The 26,407-nt window shown below is 33.7% G+C and overlaps 2 protein-coding genes across 2 annotated transcripts; both read right to left on the bottom strand.

Moving 5' to 3' along the window:
• Nucleotides 1–22,066: 22,066 nt before the first annotated feature.
• LOC146886947 (uncharacterized) lies at nt 22,067–24,712 on the bottom strand. Its single transcript, XM_085671947.1, has 3 exons — nt 24,517–24,712; nt 22,852–23,286; nt 22,067–22,644 (listed from the first exon to the last, which is right to left on the bottom strand). Exons 1-3 carry the CDS (start codon nt 24,710–24,712, stop codon nt 22,067–22,069), a joined length of 1,209 nt encoding a protein of 402 aa, XP_085528073.1.
• Nucleotides 24,713–25,329: 617 nt separating this feature from the next.
• On the bottom strand, nt 25,330–26,100 carry LOC146886946 (uncharacterized). Its single transcript, XM_085671946.1, has 2 exons — nt 25,807–26,100; nt 25,330–25,731 (listed from the first exon to the last, which is right to left on the bottom strand). The coding sequence occupies exons 1-2, from the start codon at nt 26,098–26,100 to the stop codon at nt 25,330–25,332; spliced, it is 696 nt and encodes a 231-aa protein (XP_085528072.1).
• Between the last annotated feature and the right edge of the window lie 307 nt (nt 26,101–26,407).

The raw sequence follows: 26,407 nt of genomic DNA, 5'->3' as shown, positions 1-26,407 counted from the left end.
ACACACTTCATTAATTATGGTCAAATGTTTTTATAAATTTTTTATGAGTAATCCAATTATCTAAGATAAAACAAAAGTCCAAAATTTGGATTTAGTGAACCAAATCATGTTTATTTAAAGCTTTTACCCTATCACAATAAACCTTGTTAAGTAAATGAAATTCATTATTTTTCTATATCGCTTCAGTATGTTCCTTTCCAGTATAGCACATGTTGTCTTCAGTTTTTATTTTGCATAGGTAGAGTTTTTTCCCAATTTCACTCCATCTCTAAAGCAAAACGCAAAAGTTATGTGATTATATTTAGCATGTAAAATTGGATAATAAAAAGGAACAATACCTTCTAGAGATATGAGATAATAAAGTGGTTATTTTATATTATATTATATATATATATATATATATATATATATATATATATATATATATTTAACTGATCCATTTTAAAATTGAAGTTATATTCTCATGATTCAATATTCAATTGTGAGAGACTAGATTTTCTTAACTAAGATGAATTTTCTTGGAAATAAAACTAATAATATGAAAAAAAAATGAATAGTTTATGATATTGAATTAATTGAGTGATTTGTGGTGTATTATATGCGAAGTTGGTACGTATGAACAACTATATTTAATTTTTATTTAATTTTTAATTTTAAAATATAATGGGAGATAAAATATAAGATATGAATATGAGATATTTATAACAATTAATGAATTAATAGAATTGTCTAAAATTAATGAGGCATAAGGTTGAGTAGAAGTAAGATTGATTTAAAAACTAAAAGGAAATACATGTATTAAATTTAAATTAAATAATAAAGAATATATTTTTAAAATAAAAATATCACTTTTTTAAAAAATGTTTTAATTATTTTGACAAAAACTCTAAACACATTAAAATAAAATGTTATAGTTTATTTCATTTTAAGTATATTTAATAAAAAATAAAATATTTATAATTTAAAATAAAAATATTCATTTTCAAATAAATATAATAACTAATTTTATTCTAAATCTATTTTTTCTTATCTCAACCTCACAAAATTCATTCTCATTTGTTTTTTTCTCACCCACACACAATATCCACTAGACCTCAACTTCACTTACCTATGTCACTCTTCAACTTTTATTCAATTTATTTAATTTTTTCACTAAATCTATATAAAGTAAAGAACTAACAATTAAACAAAAAAGAGGCATTTTCTTGCTTTTGTTATTGAAAGATATGTGTAAGATCCGGAAAAATTTAGAATAAATAGAAATCATTGGAAGGAATTAATGACTTTGATTAAGATTGTTAATTTATTTAATATACTGAATTATGAAATATTGGGATAATTATTTAAGTGATTTAAGTTGTTGTTTTATTTATTTTAATTATTTTATTTAGTTATATTATGCGGAAGATATGCGTTTATATATTAATAGTTGTCAACACCCAATTTTGTCCAGGTGAATAATTTTATTTAAAAAAAATATAAAAAAATAAATAAAATAAAGTTTTTTAGTTAATGGAAAATAAAAAAAATGTGAAACAAAATTTTCTTCAAAGATTTTCAAACTTTAATTTTAGAAAAAAAAAAGAGTGATGAAAAAAAGAAGAAGGAAGAGCCTAATTTGTTATCACACCCCTCTTGATGAGCCCAACAACTAAACATATCTTCTACCTTTGTTTTGCTAGAGAAATTAGTGATATGATTCTAATAATTAAAAGCAATATCTCTTCATATAATTAGAATCAATATTACTAATTGGGATTGATTTGTGTGCTCTAATTTGTTAACGTTAGAATCAATAGTACTGATCTTGATTGATTTTGTGCTCTGATTTGCTATGATTTGATCTTTATAATATGCTGCTATCATGATCAATTCCATCCTTATATTGTTCATTACAATTAAGGCTGAGATTGCATTGATATTGCAAGGTGTGAGTATAAATACGCACTCTGTCAAGATTACCAAAAAACAAAAAATTCTGTACACTTCTCTAATTCTTTCCCATCACCACTCCCACATACAAACCTCCTTTTTATCTCTCTTTCAAAAAAAAAACATATTGAAGGAGGTAGAAAAAAAAATTCTCTACTCTTCCTCTCTCTTTCTCATTACCACCCATACACCTCTTTTATTATCTCAATTGAAAAAAATAGAAAAGGAGAAAAGAAAAAAAGAGAGAAGGTAGCTATAATATACAAAATGAGAGGGTGAGATTGATACAAGAGGAATTGAAAAGTGTATAAGGTATGTCATTGTCGTTATCTTTTTTTTTTATTCATTCCCTTTTTCTTATATTATCTTTCAACATTGAACATGTTTTTGTTTTATACCTAAACTTTGATCTTTTTTGTTTAAGGGATATTATTTTCTACTATTCATAAACATTTTATTCTAAAAATCATAAAAAATAGTTTTTCTTCATTTCTTTTAATGTCGGTCCGGCCGCTCGCGTTGCGTGACACCAATTTTCTAATTTATTTTTCTAGAAAATATATCAAAAATAATATAAAAAACTAAAGATAAAAAAAATAGTTTTCTTTGTTTAATTTTAGTGTCTGTCCAGCCGCTCGCGTCGCGTGACACTCATTTTCAAATAATTAAAAATACTAAAAAACATAAAAAGGTTTTCAAAATTATAAAAAATAAAAAAATCAAATTAACAATTTCTAAAAGATTATAAAGAACTACGTAACCCTCATTCTCCATTGTAAATGGAGATAAGTAGGAGCAAGGATTAATCCTTGTCAGGCCTAAATAATATTTTTTTTTCTTTTGTACATCATTTTATATTATTTTTTGGGAAAAATAATTATTTTGAAAAAACCATATCTTTTTGTATATTTAATTAAAGGTATCGTCTTAGGATGGACGTTGTGGGGTGCTAATACCTTCGCCATGCGTAACCGACTTCCGGACCCAAAATCTGGTTTTTTAGCAGACCTTGTCTTATCGTTTTTATTTTTCCGTAGTTTTCCAAAATAAACTATGGTGGCGACTGCAAACTCTTTATTTTTTCAAATTTTAATATTTGGTTTGTCGTCCCATCGCAATTTCGATTACGACAGATGGCGACTCCATTGGAGATGTTAGAGAGTTAGGCCATTTATTTGGATGTGCAAAATTGATATGGTTTTTCTTCATATTTTTTCTTCCTTTTTTGAATCTCTTTATCTCTTTTTTATAGAATAATTGTATGTGTATATTGTTCTTTATTTTTGTATTTGGAATAACTGCCAGGTGTTGGTTTGGGTATACATTGTGTTCTCCCTTTACACACACACACACACACACATATTTTATTCATTACATGAGTGGGGCCCTATACTCGGGTCTGAGTTGCTTAGAATTAGAGGGGATTGTGTAGCGGTGCCACAGTGGATGTACTTCCCAAGTGGTCATTGTGAGAATCCCAGCTAGAGTTTGTTTGCTTCATTGGTACTCTCACTTCTTGTTGTTTACCAACTGTCGTGGAAAATGCCATGAAGTGGGTCATAGCTCTAGTGACCTTGATATTTAGGTATTGGGGAACTATCCTTGTGAGCACATATACTTTCCCTTTGAACTTTAGGCGACAAACCTATGTTAAATTAAGGCACTAAAAGGAGACTGTTTGTGTCTTTTACCCTCACCTTTCCTTGTATATAATAATAAATTCATCACAATCACACATTATTAGCCATGAACATACATTTCATTAGCATATCATGTGAATAAATGTCCTACGATGCACAAACATGCACTATATTCCATTTTGTGGTCATTCATGGTATCTTGTCCAAAGATCCAAAACATAGCATGCATTGCCACAAATTTTGGAAGTACCCTACCAAATTAAAACACTTAAAATGCAGTATATGAAAGTGAACCAAGTCGTCTCCCAACGACCAATATTTTCATTCAAAGCTTCAATTTCCAAATGAACACAACAATAACACATAGGGAGGGGGTTGGCAGATTTACGGATGCAACGTACAATTGAAAACTTAAATGCAGACGTGTAAAATCAATGTAAAAACAGCGTTGATTCTTTGCTTCAAATGAACATCCACCAATCACGGATTACAACTCAAAATTGTTATATTAACTCTAATGAGACCCGAATTAATTACTAAGTGCAAATGAACTCGAACTCAAGTGCAATTAACCAAAGCACACATCCATGAATCTGCTACAGTTCACTAAGCATGAACACATAATGATTCCACTCTGCAAATTAAGCAAAAACAGAATGGTTTCTTCATTTAAACCCAAAAGCAAATTCAGAATTTAGAGATTAACATAACTCCACCAAACAAAACACTAATCTCAAGGTTTCAATCCATTATCTACAAAGAATCAACACATAAACTTAGTTCCTCACGGAATCCGAATTAGGGTTCTCAACAAAATTTGCAATTCAACCGTTCAAATGACTTCAAATTGATACTGAAAGCTTAAAATGGTGCAGCAAACGAAATGAGCAAGGGATAATAGAAGAACAACGAAAATAGACACCAAAAATGAAAATGCTTCAATATAAATGTTACCTAAAGTGTAGAAAACGTGAATACAAGCAATAACTGCTATCCAAGACTCAAAACGTAAAAAACGAGTGGAAAACGTGAAAAAATAGCTTGTGCCACCATGGGTCACCTTCCAAAGCTTAAAAACAACAAAAATGAAGGTTTTTAGAGAGTGGAGAGGGAAGCAAACGGCTGCTGCATGTTGAATGACCTAAAACTCGTGGTCACCTCACCCCTTGCCACTAGTATTTACAAAAATGCAATTATGAGCTGCAAAATTACAAAAATGCCATTCTGGGCCTTAAATGTTGGCCCATTCACTCTGATGATGTGGAAATGATGTGGCAACTATGTGGCGACTCTCTTCAACTGAATATTAATGTCCAAGCTCCAAAATTTGCTTCATCCAAATACCTAAAAATAATTAAAAATGAAAATTATGCCAAATAATGCGAAATTAACCCAAATTTGGAACAGTGGCCCAATAAAGCCCAACAGATGAAAACACACTAAAGATGAACAATTAATTACTGAACAACTGTCAAATGGGTACACAAGGGCTAGTGGAATGAAGGAAAATAATGACTCATCAGTTTGTTATCACTTTTTTGAAGTACCCATCTAATCTTGCATGCATGAGATTGCTCAAATCTATTTCCCTATCCATCTCTCTTCCACCATAATCCTTGTTTTCATTTTCATAGAGGATCATCATAAAAGGGACACATACCTTAAAATGATTTCAAGAAACTCTTTGAACATAAAAAAAAAAAAAACAAAAAAGAAAACTTCGCTAGACTAATAACTTTGAAGGACAGTCTAGGCAAGAAATAAGGAAAAAAAAAAGTGAAAAAAAAGAACAAAACAAGGGACATCCTGTTACATGAACTAAATTATTCTCCTTTGAATTAAAGTTTTTGTTGAGAAAAAACAACCATGATTTGAAATGATGTGTGGCCATGTTTCTTTATATAAAAAAAAAACAATATCCTTTGCTACCCAATTTGAACCTTCCAAAAAATTTCTTTCAAATTATCCTAAATAAGGGTCACTCTCACACTAAGGGTTGACATAATGTTTGCATTTGTTTCTTCCGACTGGTAGTTCACCAATACAAAAATATAAAAAAAAATAAAAAAGAAAAATAAAGAAATGATATGGTTATATAGAAAAAAAAGCAAAGGTTTGAAGAATGAGAATAAAAGGTCAAAATATAGAAAGAAAAAAAAAGGGTGAACAAGAAGAAGTCAAACAAATTTTGAATAAAACATTATTCAAAGATCCTTGTGAAACAATCCTCACATCACTTGTTTGGGACTTTACTATCATTTACTTTCATACCCCTAGCCTTGGCCACAATACAAGCCTAATAAAGTCCACATAGATCATAGATTGGTTGTTATCTTTCAAAGGTTTTAATTTAGAGGAAAATTTTGATTTGCTAATAGGTTTGTTCTAAAAAGAAAATAGAAAATAAGATTAAACTAATTTTGCTAATAAGTCCCCATCATTTTCTTCATACCATCAATAACTACGAAAGCCTAAACACATTTTGTGCCCTGAGACCAATTCAAATTGGGGCAACTCCCTAGTTAATATTCATCACCTCATCCAAGCCTTTTCAAGCCCTTGGCAATTTCATGGATGTCATTCAAATAGTGTTTTAAAGGAATTGATTAAAAAAAGTGTTCGTTAGTAAACTAATAAGACCAAAGAAATGATTTGAAAAAGTAAAAAAAATATCAGCGTAGAATGATTCCATGAATTCGAAATAACTATGAAATGGGGAACAATTCAAATTTGTTTTAAAACAAATGCAAAAGAAAAATTCATACATAAGGTAATTCATACATCATACTATGTCATGCATACATGCGTCATCCATCTTTTTGAATAAAATATTTTCCATCTTTTCAATCAAAATCATCTTCATTCATATGAATTACCAATATACCTTAAGCCCATTTTCCACACTGGTCCTTAAATCCAGTTTTATCTGGCCTCACGGTTTTTTTCTAGCCTCTAAGCCTAATTTTCCTTGCTCTCAAATTAAAATAAAGGAAAAATTAAAAAATTAAAAAAAGAAAATTCCACCCATGCATCCACATATCCATGTATGCATCATCATATAGGTTCAAAAAGAAAATCATAACATGTCATGCATCATCAAATCATCCATCATACTCCACAAAATCATTGAAAATCATTTCAAAAAAAAAGTCAACAATGATAATTTTTTGTGTAAGTCTCACCAATGTTAGACATTCACACGATTTTTTTCGACACTTCAAAAGCAAAATTCAAATTCTTCTTTTATACATCAAGACCATCTGCAAGGCAATAGTCATTGATTTCTTATGTCACATCGAGGCCCTCTACGAGACAATGGTCATCGATCTCCTTACATCAAGACCCTCTGCGAGGCAATGGTCATTGATTTCTTATGTCACATTGAGGCCCTCTGCGAGACAATGGTCATCGATCTCCTTACATCATGACCCTCTATGAGGCAATGGTCATTAATTTCTTATGTCACATCGGGTCCCTCTGCGAGACAATGGTCATATTTCTCTTTACATCAAGACCCCCTGCGAGGCAATGGTCATTGATTTCTTATGTCACATCGAGGCCCTCTACGAGGCAATGGTCATCGATCTCTTTACATCAAGACCCTCTGCGAGGCAATGGTTATTGATTTCTTTTGTTAGATCGTGACCCTTTACATGGTAATGGTCACCGAATCTTTTTAATAGACCTTCTCCACGGGAGTGGGCTAATTTGGTTTTTTCAAAAATGTAAAAAAAAAGAACAAAAAGCATATGGTTTTTTGGATCGGGACCCTCTACATCGTAATGGTCGCTGAATCCTTAAGATATAGACTTTCTCATCGGGATTGACCTATTTTTTTTAAAAAGAATAAAAGATGTTGTGTCGAATTAGGACCCTCTACTTGGTAATTGTCACCTAGTTCTTTTCTTTCAGATATATACCATCTCCACTGGAATGGTCAAATTTGTCTTCAAATTTGCAATCTCACGTGTTGCTATCATGATCAATTCCTTCCTTATATTGTTCATTACAATTAAGGTTGAAATTGCATTGATATTGCAAGGTGTGAGTATAAATACGCACTTTGTCATGATTACCAAAAAACAAAAAATTCTCTACACTTCTCTAATTCTTTCCCATCACCACTCCCACATACACACCTCCTTTTTATCTCTCTTTCAAACAAAAAAAAACATATTGAAGGAGGTAGAAAAAAATATATTCTCTACTCTTCCTCTCTCTTTCTCATTACCACCCACACATCTCTTTTATTATCTCTATTGAAAAAAATAGAAAAGGAGAAAAGAAAAAAAGAGAGAAGGTAGTTATCATATACAAAATGAGAGGGTGAGATTGATACAAGAAGAATTGAAAAGTGTGTAAGGTATGTCACTGTCGTTATCTTTTTTTTTATTCATTCCCTTTTTCTTATATTATCTTTCAACATTGAACGTGTTTTTGTTTTACACCTAAACTTCGATCTTTTTTGTTTAAGGGATATTATTTTCTACTATTCATAAATATTTTATTCTAAAAATCATAAAAAATAGTTTTTCTTCATTTCTTTTAGTGTCGGTCCGACCGCTCGCGCCGCGTGACACCAATTTTCTAATTTATTGTTCTAGAAAATATATCAAAAATAATATAAATAACTAAAGATAAAAAAAAATGTTTTCTTTTTTTTTTAATTTTAATGTTTGTCCGACCGCTCATGTCGCGTGACACTCATTTTCAAATAATTAAAAATACCAAAAAACATAAAAAGGTTTTCAAAATTATAAAAAATAAAAAAAATCAAATCAACAATTTCTAAAAGATTATATAGAACTACGTAACCCTCATTCTCCATTGTAAATGGAGATACGTAGGAGCAAGGATTAATCCTTGTCGGGCCTAAAAAATAAGAAAAAACATATTTTTTCTTTTGTACATCATTTTATATTATTTTTTGGAAAAATAAATATTTTGATAAAACCATATCTTTTTGTATATTTAATTAAAGGTACCATCTTAGGACGAACGTTGTGGGGTGTTAATACCTTCCCCATGCGTAACCGACTTCTGGACCCAAAATCTGTATTTTTAGCAAACCTTGTCTTATCTTTTTTGTTTTTCTGTAGTTTTCCAGAATAAACTATGGTGGCGACTCCAAACTCTTTATTTTTTCAAATTTTAATTTTTGGTTCGTCGTCCCGTCGCAATTCCGGTTGCGACAATAGTGTGCATGGTATAATGATTAAACATTTAGTTGAGTGGATAATGTGTATGGTTAGCATTGGAAAGGGTTATAGGTTTGATTCTTGGATGACCAAATATATGTTGTTTACTTTTTAAAATTTTTCTTCCTCATTTAAGTTGTGGGACTCATTTATTTTTAATTAGTTTTCTCTCTCTATTTTTATGTTGGGTCATGTATTTTTTTTTTCTTTTTTTTTCTCTCTTTTGTTACCCACACTTTGTAGTGGTTTTTAAACATGTTGTTGCCATATTATAGATAGAGAATAAACACAACCAAATATTATATATTCTAAAAATGCATGTATAAAAACTAAATAAAATGTTGTAGGGGTTTTTAAAATCTACAAAATTTAAAACAAACAAGGAGACTTGAAGGACTGTGAGTAGGAAACGAAAGTTTGAGGACTACTACACGAGGTAAGGGAAACTGAGCTTACTCTCTGTTATTGTTTGAAGCTACATCTTGTTTTGGTTTTTACTCGTTTTCTTGATGCTTGATGAATGAAGCTAGACCTTGTTCTTATGTTTCTTTTGTCCTTTGGTTTGTTTGATGAATGAGTCATTGAAGAGTATGCATAGTGCAATTTAGTTTTATTTTCTATTTTATACATCTATCTTTGATATTTGAGTGGCATGCATTGATGGTTAGGAGTGCAGAGCCTTCCTTCAGTAGCATAAGATTTTAATATCATGTTGGGGTTTTCTTGGAGGGTTTCACAACTATGGGGGTAATGCTTTGGTGTAGTCCCTGGTCCGCAATCATTCATGCAAAGTGTTCGTTCTTATTCATGTTATGGTTATTATAGTGGGCTGCTTTGCGATTTTCGTTTTCCTTGGATCTTGTCAGATTAGTATCATGCATTATGAGATTTGGGAACATTGTAGGAAGCTTTGAGGTTCATGGTTTTTCGTTTCGTCTCAGAAGTGTCTGTAACTGCTTCAGTTGCCTTTTTAACCCTATATCACGTTGCAGCCACATCAAATATTACTTTTCTCTTTCCCTTAGTTTTGGGTGCATATTGTCCTTGGGCTAGTTTATGTTTTCTCCTCATTATAAAACTATTAGCTTTTATTCAATTACATGATTAGTTATTATTGGTTGGTGAAAAAGCACATGCTAAGTTTCTTCATCTTTTTCTTAGCCACGGATCCCATATAAAGTCTTTTTGTTTTCTTTTCTCCTTTGAATTCACTTTCATGTTTTACAATTTAGGTGCAGATCACGTAAGAGTATTGCTTCCAATCTTGATGCTTCTTTACATGAATTCCATTTCTCTTTCCTTAGTTATTGTCTCTTCTTTTGGTTCATACTCACGTTAGTTTAGGTGCAGTACCTATTGTCACAATCGAAATCGCGACGGGATGACGAACCAAAAATAAAATATAAAAAAGAAAAGAGAGGTTTGGAGTTGCCACCATAGTTATTATAGGAAACTATGGAAAATCATAAAAAAAGCAAGGTCTACGAAAAAAGAGTTTGGGGGTAATGGAGTTGATTACGCGTAGGGAAAGTGTTAGCACCCCAGAACGCCCATCCTAAGATGGTACCTTTAATTAAAATACAAATTCATGTGGTCTCCTTTAAATGTTTATTTTTAAAAATAAATAAATAAATAAATATGACAAAGAAAAAACAAAGGAAACAAAAAAGATTTTTTGGTTTTTGGGCCCGACAAGGATTACTCCTTGCTCCTACATATCTCCATTCATAATGGAGAATCAGGGTCACGTAGTTTTATATGAAAAACTTTTTGAAAAAAAAAAACAATTTGTTCGAAGAGGTTGATATCATTCTTTTTTAATATTTGAAAATTTTGTATATTTTTTTTACTTATCTTATAGAAGAGCGAACGTATTAAGTACTAAGACGACGCGAGCGGTCACACGAGCACTTATACATTTTAAAAGTTAAAAGGGTATTTAAATTATTTATTTGTTATTACTTCCTCTAAAAAAACTTTCGAAATAAAACATGATACCCAAAAACGTGACTATTATATATCCACAATTTATGAAAATATTAGGAAAATAAATAAAAAATTAGGAAATAACGTTTAGCATTAAATATATTATTTTATTATGAAAAAGTTTTAAAACCCTTAACATGAAAAATATGGCACAACATATGCATATGATGTTAAAACATGATATCTCTCACTTATTCATGCAACAATGTTCCCAACTCAATGCAATCAACAAACATTAATTATAAAACTAATGAACCCAAAAATGCATGACAATAATGTTTTTTTCATATAAGAAAGAAATAGTGAAAACATCAAATTCAACCAAGATCATAAACAAATCTCGAGAAAGACTGTATAACACAACAAAAATTAATTTTTGCAAACCTGAACGGGAGATCGGACTTACAATAGTTGCGTTGGAACACCAATAAGCACGTGGGGGTGGCGATCGAAGGTGAATGGGTCTTATATGCGAGGGTTAAAAGAAAATATGTGCTTAGGGTGAGAGAGGTCTCCAGAATTCCGAGAGAGAAAAATCTTTTTTTCTTTTTTTTTCTGATGGGTTTATATACACATTATAAATCTAATGTAATCTCGCAATAAAGTCAGTCTTGATTACAAAGAAATTTAAAAGGCAAGAACTGGTCTTAATATTATCACATTATGGGAATCAAATCACAGAAAAAATCAAAGCACAAAATCAAACGTGATCAGAAAAATTGATTCTAATTAGTAAAAAAGATATTTCTTTAAATCATATTACTACTTTCTTTATCTAGAAAAAGAGGTGTCATAAAATCAGAGCACAAAATCAGAGTAAATGATTCTAATTATTAAATCATACTGTTTCTGATTATTAGACTAATTTCTTAATCTAGAGCAGAAACGATAAATCATAGAGTGGGGGTGCGAAGAATAAATTTTTGGTTGTCATTAGTTGCAAGAAAAACAGTATGGGTGTACAAAGTATTTTGGGCCATAATAGAAACAAAGCCTCAAATGAAAATACATAAAAGATTAAAACAGTCTCTCTCTTTTTTTCTTTTTATTTATTTATTATTATTATTATTATTATTATCCCATTATTATTATTTAGACAAAGAGAAAAACCAAAGAAAAAACTTATTTACTTTTTTTTATTTTTTTTATTTTCTTAAAAAAACAAATTATTATTATTTATTCTATTATTTATTTAACCGAACGAAATTGGGTGTTGACAGCTGCCTCTCTTTACTTAGATTTTGCTTGATAATATGAGAATTTTACATTTTCATATTCTCAAAGAAATATAAGTAAAGATAAAGACATTAATTTCGTCTGGTTTCAAACGAAACAAAGACAAAACATGAAATCAAAGGTCACAAACCAACAACCTCATTTCCAAAGGATTCAATGATCATTACCACGTAGAGGGCCTTGATCCAGAAAGACATAAACTTTTTGCAAACTAAAACGTTTTGGGAAAGATTAGACCAATCCCGAGGAGAGGGTCTATCCAAAGGATCCAACGACCATTACCACGTAGAGGGCCCTGATCCAAAAACATAAACATCGTGCAGAACTGAATTCTTTTTGAGAAAGATTAGACCAATCCCGAGGAAAGGGTCTACATCCAAAGGATTCGGCAACCATTACCATGTAGAGGGCCCCGATAAAAAAACATATACTTTTTGCAAATATAATTTCTTTTTGAAAAGATTAGACCAATCCCGAGGAGAGGGTCTACATCTAAAGGATTCAACGACCATTATCATGTAGAGGACTCTGATCCCAAAAACATATACTTTTTTGGAAATATGATTTCTTTTTGAAAAAGGTTAAACCAATCCCAAGGAGAGGCTCTACATCCAAAGGAATTGACGACCATTACCATGTAGAGGGCCTCGATCCAAAAGCATATACTTTTTGCAAATATGATTTATTTTTGAAAAAGATTAAACCAATCCCAAGGAAAGGGTCTACATCCAAAGGATTCGGTGACCATTACCATGTAAAGGGCCTCGATCCAAAAACATATACTTTTTGCAAATATGATTTCTTTTTGAAAAAGATTAGACCAATCCAAGGAGAGGGTCTACATCCAAGGATTTGGCGACCATTATGATGTAGAGGGCCTCGATCCAAAAACATAAACTTTTTACAAATATAATTTCTTTTTGAAAAGATTAGACGAATCCCGAGGAGAGGGTTTACATCCAAAGAATTCGGCGACCAATACCATGTAGAGGGCCCCAATCCCAAAAACATATACTTTTTACAAATATGATTTCTTTTTGAACAAAGATTAGACCAGTCCCGAGGAGAGGGTCTGCATCCAACGGAGAAACTGAATATCAATTTAAGCATAAACAAACACAATGTGAATGGCATTTGAAAAAGAAGTAGAGTGAGACCATGTGAAAACCTACTCATATGGGCTCTTAAAGTCTTGATGGTATGATGTGATGAGGGTGCATGAATGCATGCATCTGTGATTTTTTCATAAATATACCTTTTTACCAATATTTTAATTATCAACTCAATGTGACACTTTTACAACACATTTATGAAGTGATATATTTTTTATCAAATAAAACGAAATACAAAAAAATTTAAAATAATGTCGATATCCTTAGTTGCATCCTCTATTATGGAATCATCATGCATAGAATATTTTAATCGCATCAGAGTTAACTGGCAATGGTAACTCCTCCTCATCCATCCTTATGAGAATTAGTGCCCCACCAAAGAATGCTTTCTTCACCACATACGAGCCTTCATAATTTGGAGTCCATTTGTCTCTATGGTCCCTTTGTATAGGTAAGATTTTTTTCAAAACTAGATCGCCTTCATGAAACTCTCTGGGACACACCTTTTTGTCAAACGTTTTTTTCATTCTTCAATTGGTATAATTGTCCGTGACACACCACAATTAACCTTCTTTCCTCAATGAGGTTAACGTGGTCAAGTCTGGCTTGAACTCATTCTGCTTCTTCTAATTGGGTTTTCATCAATACTCACAAGGATGGGATCTCTACTTTAAAAGGGAGTACTGCTTCCATTCCATATACCAGAGAGAAAGGTGTTGCCCTGGTTGAAGTATGTACTGACGTACGATATCCATGCAAAGCAAAAGGACGCATCTCATGCCAATCCTTGTACGTGACCACCATCTTTTGTATAATCTTCTTTATATTTTTATTAGCAACCTCAACTGCTCCATTCATCTTCGGACGGTAAGGAGAAGAATTATGGTGTTGAATCTTAAATTTTGTATACAATTCCGCCATCATTTGATTATTTAGGTTGGTAGCATTATCAGTGATGATCTTGTTAGGCAAACCATATCTACAAATCAACTCTCTTTTTATGAAATTCGTCACTAATTTTCTGGTCATACTGGCATAAGAAGCCGCCTCTACCCATTTGGTGTAGTAATCAATTGCAACTAAAATGAAGCAATGTCCATTTGATGCTTTTGGTTCTATGGCTCCAATAACATCTATTCCCCACATTGAAAAAGGCCATGGTGATGTCAAAACATTTAAAGTTGTGGGTGCCATGTTAATATTGTCAGCATATACTTGCCATTTCTCACATTTCCTCACATGCCTGCAACAATCATTTTCCATGGTTAACCAAAAATAACCAGCCCTCAAAATCTTTCTGGCCATTGAATGCCCATTCATATGTGTGCCAAAAGTACCTTCATGAACATCTTTCAATATCACTTCGGCTTCTTTTGCATCCACACATTTGAGGATAACCATATTGTGATTTCTTTTGTACAAGACATCCCTATTTAAAATGAAACTAGCATCCAGTCTCCTTAATGCTCTCTTATCATTCTTAGTTGCCCATTCAGGATACTCTCGAGTTTCAAGATAATGTTTAATATCAAAATACCAAGGTTTATCATCTGACTCCTCCTCGATGAAATGACAATACACTGGATCCTCATAACTCTTCATTTTGATCATTGGTAGTTCTCTGTCTGGAGCAATCTCAAACATTGATGATAGGGTAGTTAAAGCATTGGCTAATTGGTTATCTTCACGAGGAATGTGTTGGAATGTTATAAAATCAAAATACTCTATCAACCCCTTTATGTAAGCTTGATAAGGGATTAATTTATGATCTCAGGTCTCCTATTCTCCTTTTAACTGATGGATAACCAAAGCTGAATCGCCATACACCTTCATAACTTTTGCCTTTGATTCAGTTGCTGCTCGAATGCCCATGGCACACGCCTCATATTCTGTGATATTATTTGTGCAATTAAAACATAGTCTTGCTGTTATTGGTATGTATTGACTTTCCGAAGAAATAAACATTGCCCCTATTTTATGCCCCAATGCATTAGATGCTCCATCAAATAACAATATCCATGCCTTTTCATCATGGCCTCCCTCAATCTCTTCAAACAAAGCCATGATATCTTCATCCGGAAAATTGGGCTGCATTGGTTGATAATCATCAATGGGCTATTGAGCTAGATACTTAGCTAGAACACTACCCTTGATGGATTTCTGAGTGACGTATACAATATCGTATTTTGACAAAAGCATTTGCCACCGTGCTATCCTCCCAGAGAGAGCAGGCTTTTCAAAAATGTACTTTATTGGGTCCATCTTGGACATCAACCATGTAGTATGACTCAACATGTATTGTCTCAAACGATGGCTGCCCATGCTAGTGCGCAACAAGTTCGTTCTATTGGTATTGCGCAGCGGAATGTTTAAGCGTGCCGACAAAACCAAGAGGGGGGTGAATTGGGTTCTTAATAAAAATTGTGCTTTTAATATTTTCCCTTTTAATATCAAAGATCAATTAAAATTCTTTCCTTTATTTTCTAATAAACACAATAAAATAAAGAGAGTAGAGAAGAAAAAATTGCACAAAGCATTTATACTGGTTCAGATCAAAAGACCCTACGTCCAGTTGTTAATCTCTAAAAAACGAGATTAACTCAATCACTAAAATAAACCAAACTTACAATCAATGATAAGAAAGATTGGGGTTTAGAAAACACATTTCTTGAATCACACAAGAGATGAAGACACCTCCCTTGAAATCCACAAGGGATGAAAACACCTTCCTTAAATCACACAAGGAATGAACACCTCCTTTGAATCACACAAAGGATGACTGGCTTCTCCTAGTAACAGCAGCAGCACTCAATCACTCAAGATCCCACTTGATGAAAGTTATCGCTCTACCCACACTAGGTTTTTCAAAGCCTTCCCACAAAGAGTTCTCAAGTACTCAGACTTCTCTAACTCTTGTTTTTATAATGAAAGCCTACCACTCTATTTAGAGAAGCCTATTTAGGAATTAGGTTAAGAATATGAAAAGTTAAGTCATAACTGCCATAGATAATAGATTATCATAAGTGATAATCGATTATCACAAAAAATTTTCTAAAAATATTTTTCTTATTGTGATAATCTATTATCTGCAGGTGATAATTGATTATCAGTAGTGATAATCGATTATTCCAGAGGCTTTTCTCAAAAATCAGTTTTAACTAAGATAATCGATTATCACTAAGAATAATCGATTATTCCAGTAAGTTTTGCAGATAAAAAAAAATTCTCTTGGTGCTCTACTACTTGGGTTTTGCCTTTTGACTCTTGACATGCTAATTTAACTATTTTAAATAACAAACACAAATTACAAGACTTAAACAACTAAACCCTTAAGTCTTCAATGCATCTCTTGAATCAAAACATTCTTTTAAGTCTTCAACATTTTTCCATGCATCATCATCAAGTCTTCCATACTTCTTCATAAGTCATCATCATCATCAAAACTCCTTATTGGAAGAAGATGTCCATCTTTTTCTTTTTGTCAACAATCTTCCCCTTTTTGATGATGATCAAAAATTGATGAAGACTTGTGATATGTCCTATTCTTAATAAATAACTTAAGAGAAAAGAGTAGTTAATCCAAATAAAAGATAATTATACGGTGATACTCTCCGGGGGCAAACAAAACTAGACTAATCAGTCTCTCCTTTTTAAAACATAAGATACTACAAGATATCAATAAACACATATCTTCCCTTTAAATAGGTACAACTTATCACAAGATAATAACACAAATATATCTCCCCCTTTTTTATCATAATCAAAAAGGAATTCTTTAGACAGCTCCCCTTAAATCAGATAACTTAAGTTTCCCTTAGAAATATTGTTTAAGATATAAAACTCCTACTACATGTAATATTTCTCCTTTTTGATACAAACATTTCAAGAACAAATACTCCCCCTTAATCAAAGACTCCCCCTAAATGAAAGAGAGATTCTAAAGATTAAAAAATATGGGTTTAAAGAAGGAAATGTTATATTAACAAAATGAACTCCAACGTTTAATTTGCATTTATGAAGTACCTAGTTGTTGCTCATGGTCTAAATTTTTGAAAAGCTCATTCAAACGGTAAAAAAATTGAAAATATGCGTCCTACTATGCAAGATAATCGATTATCAACTTAAGATAATCGATTATTGGTTCATATCCACGAACAAGAATTTCTAGATGTGCTGATAATCGATTATCACCTGAGATAATTGATTATCCCAGCGGAGTTATTCGAAAAACACTGAAATTAAAGATTTTTATCACTTTTACACATATATAATATTCCCAAGCCCCATATAAAATCATAGAACTTACCAGGATACCAAAAGTTTGATGAATATACTAGTTCTTAAACATCCAAAGAGACTTTCTTGATTTTGAAATAACCTGTGAGACAGAGAACAATAACATTTTGGTCCCCAATAAACTTCTTTGGGTCCTTTGAGGTTAATGACATGTTACTTTATAATAGGAATCCAAGCATATCTTCCATTAGGGACATCAAAATGTTTGATTCTACATTTATTTGAAGTATGCCCCTTTTGCATACAATAAAAACATGTTACACAATTTATATTCCTAGAATAAGGCTTACCTTTTTCTACCCATGCCCTATGGGTTCTTTTATTCTTATTCTTAGGAGCTTGCTTGTTGTTACTTAAATCATTTTTCTTAAAATTAGGCTTTTTAACACTTTTATTTTCTAATGCATCTTCAAGTTGTTTTTCAAGAATGTTAATATCAAATATATAACTTTTGCAAGATGCATATTCAACATTTTCAGTCTTTTTATTTTCTAAAATTGAAATTTTATTTTTCAAAATTTCTTCTTCTTCAAGAGATTTTTCAAACTTACTTTGTAACTCCTTAAAATCATATTTTAATTTCTTGTGAGCAACATCTAACTTACTAGATTTATGAAGTAGTTGTTGAAATGCATCATACAAAGAATCATAATCATTGTCATTACTACAAGAGCTTACCTCACTGTCAGAAGAGTCATGTTCAGCAATCAAACATAGATTTGCTTCCTCATCAGATTCACTAGAGCTGAATGAGCTTGAAGAAGAACTTGAATCGTTATCCTCCGATTTCTTTTTCTTGAAAACCTTTTTGCCGTTCTTCTCTTTACCCTTTTTAGCATTTGAGCAATCCATTTTTACGTGACCTGTTTCACCACATCCATAGCAATTGAATTTTGAAACAAAGTTTTGGTTTTCATTTTTATACCTTTTGTGATGACCTTTTCCATTGCTCTTCATAAACTTTGTGAACTTCTTTATCATTAGACTCATATTCTCATCATCAGAGTCATCATCTTCTTTGCGGCTTTGGCTTTTGATGATCTGAGATTTGAAAGCTATGTTTCTTTTCCTTCCTTGGTCCTCTTCTTCATTTAAACGCCTAAGTTCAAGTTCATGCTCTCTCAATTTACCAAAAAGAGTCGCCATGGACATTGTTGCAAGATTTTGAGATTCAGTGATCGCCGTAACCTTTGGCTGCCATGTCCTGTTCAAAGATTTCAAAATTTTAATATTTAATTCATCAATATCAAAATTTTTACCTAACCCAGAGAGATGATTAACGATGTGGGTGAATCTCTTCTGCACATCGTAAATGGTTTCGCCTTGTTGCATTCGGAACATCTCATATTCTTGGATTAATGAGTTCATCCTTGCATGCTTAACGTCATCTGTTCCTTCATGGGTTACTCGTAAAATCTCCCACATTTCCTGGGCACTTGTACAAACTGAAATTCTATAAAATCCATCAAGAGTTAGTGCAAATGATATTATATTTCTGGCCCTAACATCATATTGAGCCCTTCTATTTTCTTCCGCAGTCCATTGGGAAAAGGGCTTAGGTTCCTGCAAATTATTAACAGTAATATTAGGAACAAAAGGACCATTTAAAATAGCATCCCAAATACCTCTATCAATAGACGCCAAAAATATTTGCATCTTGACTTTCCAGAAAGGATAATTTTCACCAGTAAAAAGTGGAGGTCTGTCAATAGACGCACCCTCAGCAAAAGTTTGATTTTGTCCAACCATTTTCGAAAAATTTGAATAACTATCAAAGCAAGCTCTGATACCAATTGTTGGTATCGCGCAGCGGAATGTTTGAGCATGCGGACAAAACCAATAGGGGGGTGAATTGGGTTCTTAATAAAAATTGTGCTTTTAATATTTTCCCTTTTAATATCAAAGATCAATTAAAAGTCTTTCCTTTATTTTCTAATAAACACAATAAAATAAAGAGAGTAGAGAAGAAAAAATTGCACAAAGCATTTATACTGGTTCAGATCAAAAGACCCTACGTCCAGTTGTTAATCTCTAAAAAACTAGATTAACTCAATGACTAAATTAAACCAAACTTATAATCAATGATAAGAAAGATTAGGGTTTAGAAAACACCTCTCTTGAATCACACAAGAGATGAAGACAACTCCCTTGAAATCCACAAGGGATGAAAACACCTTCCTTGAATCACACAAGGAATGAACACCTCCTTTGAATCACACAAAGGATGACTAGCTTCTCCTAGCAACAGCAGCAGCACTCAATCACTCAAGATCCCACTTGATGAAAGTTATCGCTCTACCCACACTAGGTTTTTCAAAGCCTTCCCACAAAGAGTTCTCAAGTACTTAGACTTCTCTAACTCTTGTTTTTATAATGAAAGCCTACCACTCTATTTATAGAAGCCTATTTAGGAATTAGGTTAAGAATATGAAAAGTTAAGTCATAACTGTCATAGATAATCGATTATCACAAAAAATTTTCTAAAAATATTTTTCTTGCTGTGATAATCTATTATCAGCAGGTGATAATCGATTATCAGTAGTGATAATCGATTATTCCAGAGGCTTTTCTCAAAAATCAGTTTTAACTAAGATAATCGATTATCACTAAGAATAATCGATTATTCCAGTAAGTTTTGCAAATAAAAAAAATTCTCTTGGTGTTCTACTACTTGGGTTTTGCCTTTGGACTCTTGACATGCTAATTTAACTATTTTAAATAACAAACACAAATTACAAGACTTAAACAACTAAACCCTTAAGTCTTCAATGCATCTCTTGAATCAAAGCATTCTTTTAAGTCTTCAACATTTTTCCATGCATCATCATCAAGTCTTCCATACTTCTTCACAAGTCATCATCATCTTCAAAACTCCTTATTGGAAGATGTCCATCTTTTTCTTTTTGTCAACATGTTCTAGCATAGAATATCTTTTCTCGCAATTTGTGAACTTCTTACTCAAATAGTATATTGCATGCTCAATCTTCCCGATTTTGTCGTGTTGGCCTAACACACAACCTATGGATTCCTCTAATACAGTTAAGTACAAAATAAAGGGCCTACCGGGTTCCGGTGGGCGCAGTACCGGCAGGTCTTGTAAGTATTGTTTGATCTTATCAAAAGCGGTCTGACAATCCTCGTTCCATTCTAGAGCTTGATTTTTACGCAACAATTTGAAAATTGGTTCATAGGTAGTGATTAACTGGGAGATAAATTTAGCAATGTAATTCATCTTGCCCAAGAAACCTCGCACCTCCGTCTCTGTGTTGAGAATTGGCATTTCTATTATTGCCTTCACCTTGTCAGGATCGACCTCTATCCCCTTTTGGCTAATAATGAAACCTAATAACTTTCCTGATTTCACACCGAATGTGCATTTAGCCAGATTTAGTCGGAGTTTAAACTTTTGCAACCTTTCAAACAATCTTCTTAAGTTGACGAGGTGTTCTTCTTCAGATTCAGATTTAGCGATCATATCATCCACATAAACTTCAATCTCTTTGTGCATCATGTCGTGAAAAAGAGCTACCATTGCCCTTTGATAAGTTGCCCTAGCATTCTTGAGATCGAAAGACATCACCTTATAGCAAAATGTTCCCCACAATGTAATAAAAGTAGTTGTTTCCATATCCTCAGCCGCCATCTTGATCTGATTATAACCCGAGAAACCATCCATAAATGAAAATAGTGAGAATCTGGCTGTATTATCCACCAATGTATCGATATGCGGTAATGGAAAATTATCCTTTGGACTGGCCCGGTTCAAGTCTCGGTAATCAACGCACATTCGAACCTTCCCGTCCTTCTTAGACACAGGTACAATGTTTGCTACCCATTGGGGATATCTCGCCACAGCCAAAAATCCAGCATCAAATTGCTTTTTTACTTCTTTAATTTTCAAGGACATTTCTGGTTTCATTCTCCCCAACTTCTGCAAGACGGAAGGACACTCTGGCTTGAGAGGGAGTTTATGCTGCACTATGTTAGTATCTAGTCCTGGCATGTCATTATATGACCAAGCAAAAACGTCCCTGAACTCCTTTAGTAGAGCACACAATTGTTCCCGTATTTCTTTCTTTACACTAGTGCCAATTTTCACTTCTTTTATCTCTCCTACATCTCCCAAGTTGAGCACTTCAACATTTCTTGATGGGGTTTTATCTCTTTAGCTTCATGCTCCACTAATCTCAACATTTCAAGGGAAGGTTCCCATCCATCCTCATAATCATCTTCCATATTATCGACGGGGTGCTCAAAATTAAGAAAATCGACATTAATATTTTCAAAACATCTATCATCATATATTTTTTTCCAAATTAAACACCACTAGTAAATTTTTTGTCTCCCAATTATTCAGTTGCACGTCTAGAGGACAAGATCGCACGAAGTTCAAGCTTTCAGATTCACTTACACCCTCGATAGCTGATATCTGACAAGTGTTAACCCATCCAGCACTGCAGAAGCGTTTCTTGATATCACAAATGTGAATCTTCCCTATCTTTCATTCTCGACCTTCTATGCGAGCCAAGATTCGCTCCTTAATCTCTTCTAACAGCCTCCTCTTGTCTTCTTTAGTAGGCTTGTACCCTAAACCGTATCTACCTTTGTTTTCAAAGACCTCTAAGGGGAAAGTTAGCCTTTGGTTATTTTTACCAAGCCCTTTTCCCTATTGGTAACCCTCTTTCAGCATAACCTTGGCCATCATTAGGGAAGCACAAGACATGTGTGGGACCATCGAAAATGGTTCAGCATATGCATTCCCCACAATTTCCAGCGATTGAAAAGTTGTCTCAAGGGCTTCCTCCGCTGCTTCAGTGTAACGAGATGATGAGGGCCCACTCACAAGGAGATCCTCCTCACCTGACACTATTACTAGTTTATCACCCATTATGTATTTCAGTTTTTGGTGTAATGTTGAAGGCATCACTCCCGCAGAGTGGATCCAAGGGCGACCCAACAAACAACTGTAAGCTAGAATAATATCCATGACATGAAATATTATTTGAAAGATACAAGGACCGATCTGAACTGATAACTCTATTGCCCTCATTACTTCCCTCTTGCTTCCATTTAAGGCCCTTATAATCATGGCACTCGGCTTCATGTGCATACCATCACATGGCAATTTTTCTAGTGTCAATCTTGGCATCACATTTAATGAGGAACCATTATCAATTAAAACTCTTGCCATGACATGGTCCAAACATTTCACAGATACATGCAACGCCTTATTGTGTTTTCTACCTTCAACATGTATCTCATCATCAGTAAAGGTGAGGTAATTATTAGCACTGATATTTCCAACAATCCCTCAAACTTGTCTAGGGAAATATTCTGCTTCACATGAGCTTTGTTGAGTATCTTCATTAACATCTTTCTATGGGAAATTGAATGCATAAGTAATTCCAAAAGGGAAATCCAAGCAGGCATGCATTTCAATTGTTCTACTACCTTGTATTCCCTCGTTGTAGACTACGTCCTTCCTTAAAATGGGTGGTGTGAAGATACGAGCACTTCTTGTCATTCCTCTAGTGCCTGATATATTTTCTACAACTGGCTCACCATCGGCTGATTGATTCTTTGTCTGTTGTCCCTCTCCCAACATATGTATATCGTATTTCCAAGGGACCGCCTTCTCACTTTTGTATGGGAAAGGTGAAGGTGATAGGACGACAACAAATTGTCTTTTTGGAGATGTTGGTGCAAGAGTGGATCTAGCGGAATGAACTATCAATGGCTTCGGTGGCGACATGACAGATTTTTCACCGGTTTGTGCAAAAACTTCTTGCTCCTTACCCCCACGACATACTTGTACGAAATTCTTATTGATCAGATTTTGCAAAAAGTTCCCAAACTTGTTGCACGACTCGATGGAGTGTTTAGCACCTGTATGGAACCCACATGCCTCATTCAAGTTATATTCACCTTCCAACAGTCATGCTATTAGTAGTGCCTCAAAAATGACCCTTCGTGAACTCCGAATTTCGCTCACATTCTTTACCAACTTGTGTCGATTGAGATCAATAACATTTATCGAATCATTACTGATGAAGGATTATCTTGATCCTTTTTAAGATTATTGAATATGGTGTGAGTTGATTAACAATGCTAAGTGAAATCCCCACTGGACATTAAGATAGCATGTTATCTAGATGTGAAGGTTCCTTTCACAAAGCTCAAGAGAAGAAGATGATGGATTGATTTAAAACAAAAAGGAAATGGAAGGCACATAAGCCATAGAAAACCAAGAACAATTAAAGGAAGAAGAAAATATAAAATGAAAAGGAAAGAAATGGTAAAAATGTGAGAAGCACGCCACTACAAGGCTAGGCTAGAAGCCATGGAAACCTTGAAGATGAGTGGATGTGTGCCGCCACTTGCTATGCAAGATAAGGTTTAAAAGTATTCACTCCCAAGGGAGGAAACTCTCACAAATGGTTGAGACACAAGAGTGTTTTTACTTCAAAATATTCAATCCTTTTACATGTCTAGGAGGACCCCTTATATATAAGAGTTTAGGGGCCTCTAAGCAAATAAAAAAATACCTAAGGATGTCTCTACAAAAACCTAACCCTAGCTTGTAGAAACTAGGTCAAATAAGGTTACAAAAAATGAGAGACAAAAGAGTTAACTATGGTGTGTGCAAGGCTAATTTCGTTCTAGCACAAAAGGAGACAAACAATGTGTCTCATATGTCTCCAAAAAGTGGCCAAAGTGTGCTAAAAACAAAGGAGACCAAAGATACATAGGTACACTTGCTTCATGCCTTTTACTTTATGCTTTATGGCTTTGCTTTACTCTCTCCTCCACATCATTTATGCTCCCCAATCACCATGTGCCACCTAGCATTGTTTTCTCACTCCTAATTAACCTACAAAGCAAATAAACATAGATTAGCATGTTGGCTTAACTCAAGTCAACTATAGTCAACAAGTCAAACCTACTCAAAGGTCAACAAGTCAACTAAAGTTGATTCAACTAAGTCAACTTTGGGAATCAAAAATAACAAACACAAATGAAAGGGATGAAGGATTAGTGAACTTCCTTTCTAAACATGCTTAGTCTTCTTAAGCATGTGCCTCCATCCTTGGTTGGGGTCAATCCTTCATCAATTACCATGCTTAGAGAGGGGATTGGCCTCGATGTTGGGTTTATCCTCTTGAAATTTTAACCATCCTGAGTCTATTAGAGTTTGCACCTTGTGTTTGAAAGGCAAGCATCTCTCGGTAGAGTGTCCAATGGCTCCTCCGTGATAATCACATTTGGCATTTATATCAAAATTCTTAGGATATGGCGGTTGCAAGGGCTTCATCGGGCAAATAGCTACCAAAGCATTACATAGTAGATCCGACAATAACTCTGTGTAAGTCACGAGGATAGCAGTGAAATGAACAAAATTTTTTTCTTGATTCCTTCTAGGACTAGCGATTTTCCCTAAAGGCTGGTTGAGATTTGTGTTAGACTCAGTTTTCCAAGTGTTATTTGAGGCGTGTAATGGCTGATTGAATCCCTATTGTGGAGATTGTGGTGTTGGGTAGCTGTTGTATGAGTCACATAAGGATGTCGATTCACTTGTCGTTGATAATTTTTAGTGTGGGTTTGGTTTTCCCACCTTGGTATTGTGGACGTTGCGTGCACTTCTACTTTCTTTTTCTTTCCTGGATTGAAACCGGGCTTTTTGAGCAGGCTATATGCAATTTTTCCATTCTTCAACCCGATCTCTATCCTTTCACCTATGATGATAATATCGACGAAAACTGAAGATACATTCCCTACCATGTGTTCATAGAATAGTGGTTGTAACGTGCTCACAAACATTGCCACCATTTCCTTATCATGAAGAGGAGGCTCCACCTAAGCAGCAAGCTCTTTCCATCATTGGGCATACTCTTTAAATGACTCGGTATCCCTTTTGGCCATGTTCTGCAATTACAACCGATCTGGCGCAATATCCATGTTATACTTGTATTGTTTCAAAAAAGCATCTACCAAATCCATCCAAGAGCGAATGCGAGACGCCTCCAAGTGGGTGTACCAACTCAACGCTACCCCAACCAAATTGTCTTGGAAGAAGTGGATCAACAATTTGTCATCGTAAGCATAAACAGTCATCTTTCGACTATACATGGTTAGATGGCTTCTAGGGCATGTGGTACCTTTGTACTTTTCGAACTCTGGAACCTTAAACTTGTGAGGTATTGTTACATCACGAACTAGGCTTAAACCTGCAACATCGCCAAACCCATAGTTTCCACCTCCCTCAATAGCTCGTAGCCATTCTTCCAAAATTTCTAATTTAGTTTTGGTTCCTTCAAAATCAACGGAGACAACCTACATAGTAGGGCATGATGTAATCTTGTCCAAAGAGTTATCACCGATAGTTGTGTTTAAAGGCTTGGGCATTACAGTGTCTCGGGGTCCTGCAAAGGTAGCCGCTTCATTCTCTGGAGTATTGATTGGGAATGAGAAGGAAGCATGCTTAGTCTCTGAATATTCTCCAACAGGTGGGGTGTAACTAGATGGCAATCCGTATGTTGGGAAAGTAACAGGAGCGTCGTGAGTGCTTTCCTCACCCTTTGCCGATGAAGCTTCTCCGGATGCCTTTAGGGACTTCAAGGCCTCCAAGATTTGACCTACTTGGTCCTTTAGTTGACTGATATCTGCTTTCACTGCCTCTTGTGTTGTTTCCCAATCTTCCATATTCTTACGATTTGCTCGCGTTCTGTGTAGGGATGCCTTGGTTTTGCCGTATTTGTTTTTATTATTTTTTCTCTACTAATTTTATTAAACAAAATAAAAAGACAAGAAAAAGAAAAGGAAGGAAAAACATAATGCAAATCGTTTATTTTATTAAGAAATTATAAAGTTTTGAGTAAATGGAAATTAACATGAAAAAGAGTCCACACAAACCCAACCATTTAGAAAGTTCATAAATCAATGCGTTAGAAAGAAAACCTAATCTCTAGCCCTATCTATCACACTCTCAAATTACTTTCTACAACCCTAG

Source organism: Vigna unguiculata, chromosome 4 (genome assembly GCF_037176805.1).
Source record: "Vigna unguiculata cultivar grain cowpea cultivar isolate G323 ecotype 2 chromosome 4, ASM3717680v1, whole genome shotgun sequence".
Taxonomy (NCBI): domain Eukaryota; kingdom Viridiplantae; phylum Streptophyta; class Magnoliopsida; order Fabales; family Fabaceae; genus Vigna; species Vigna unguiculata.
Note: the sequence above shows the minus strand (reverse complement) of the source record. Positions and strands in the feature narration are given on the sequence as shown.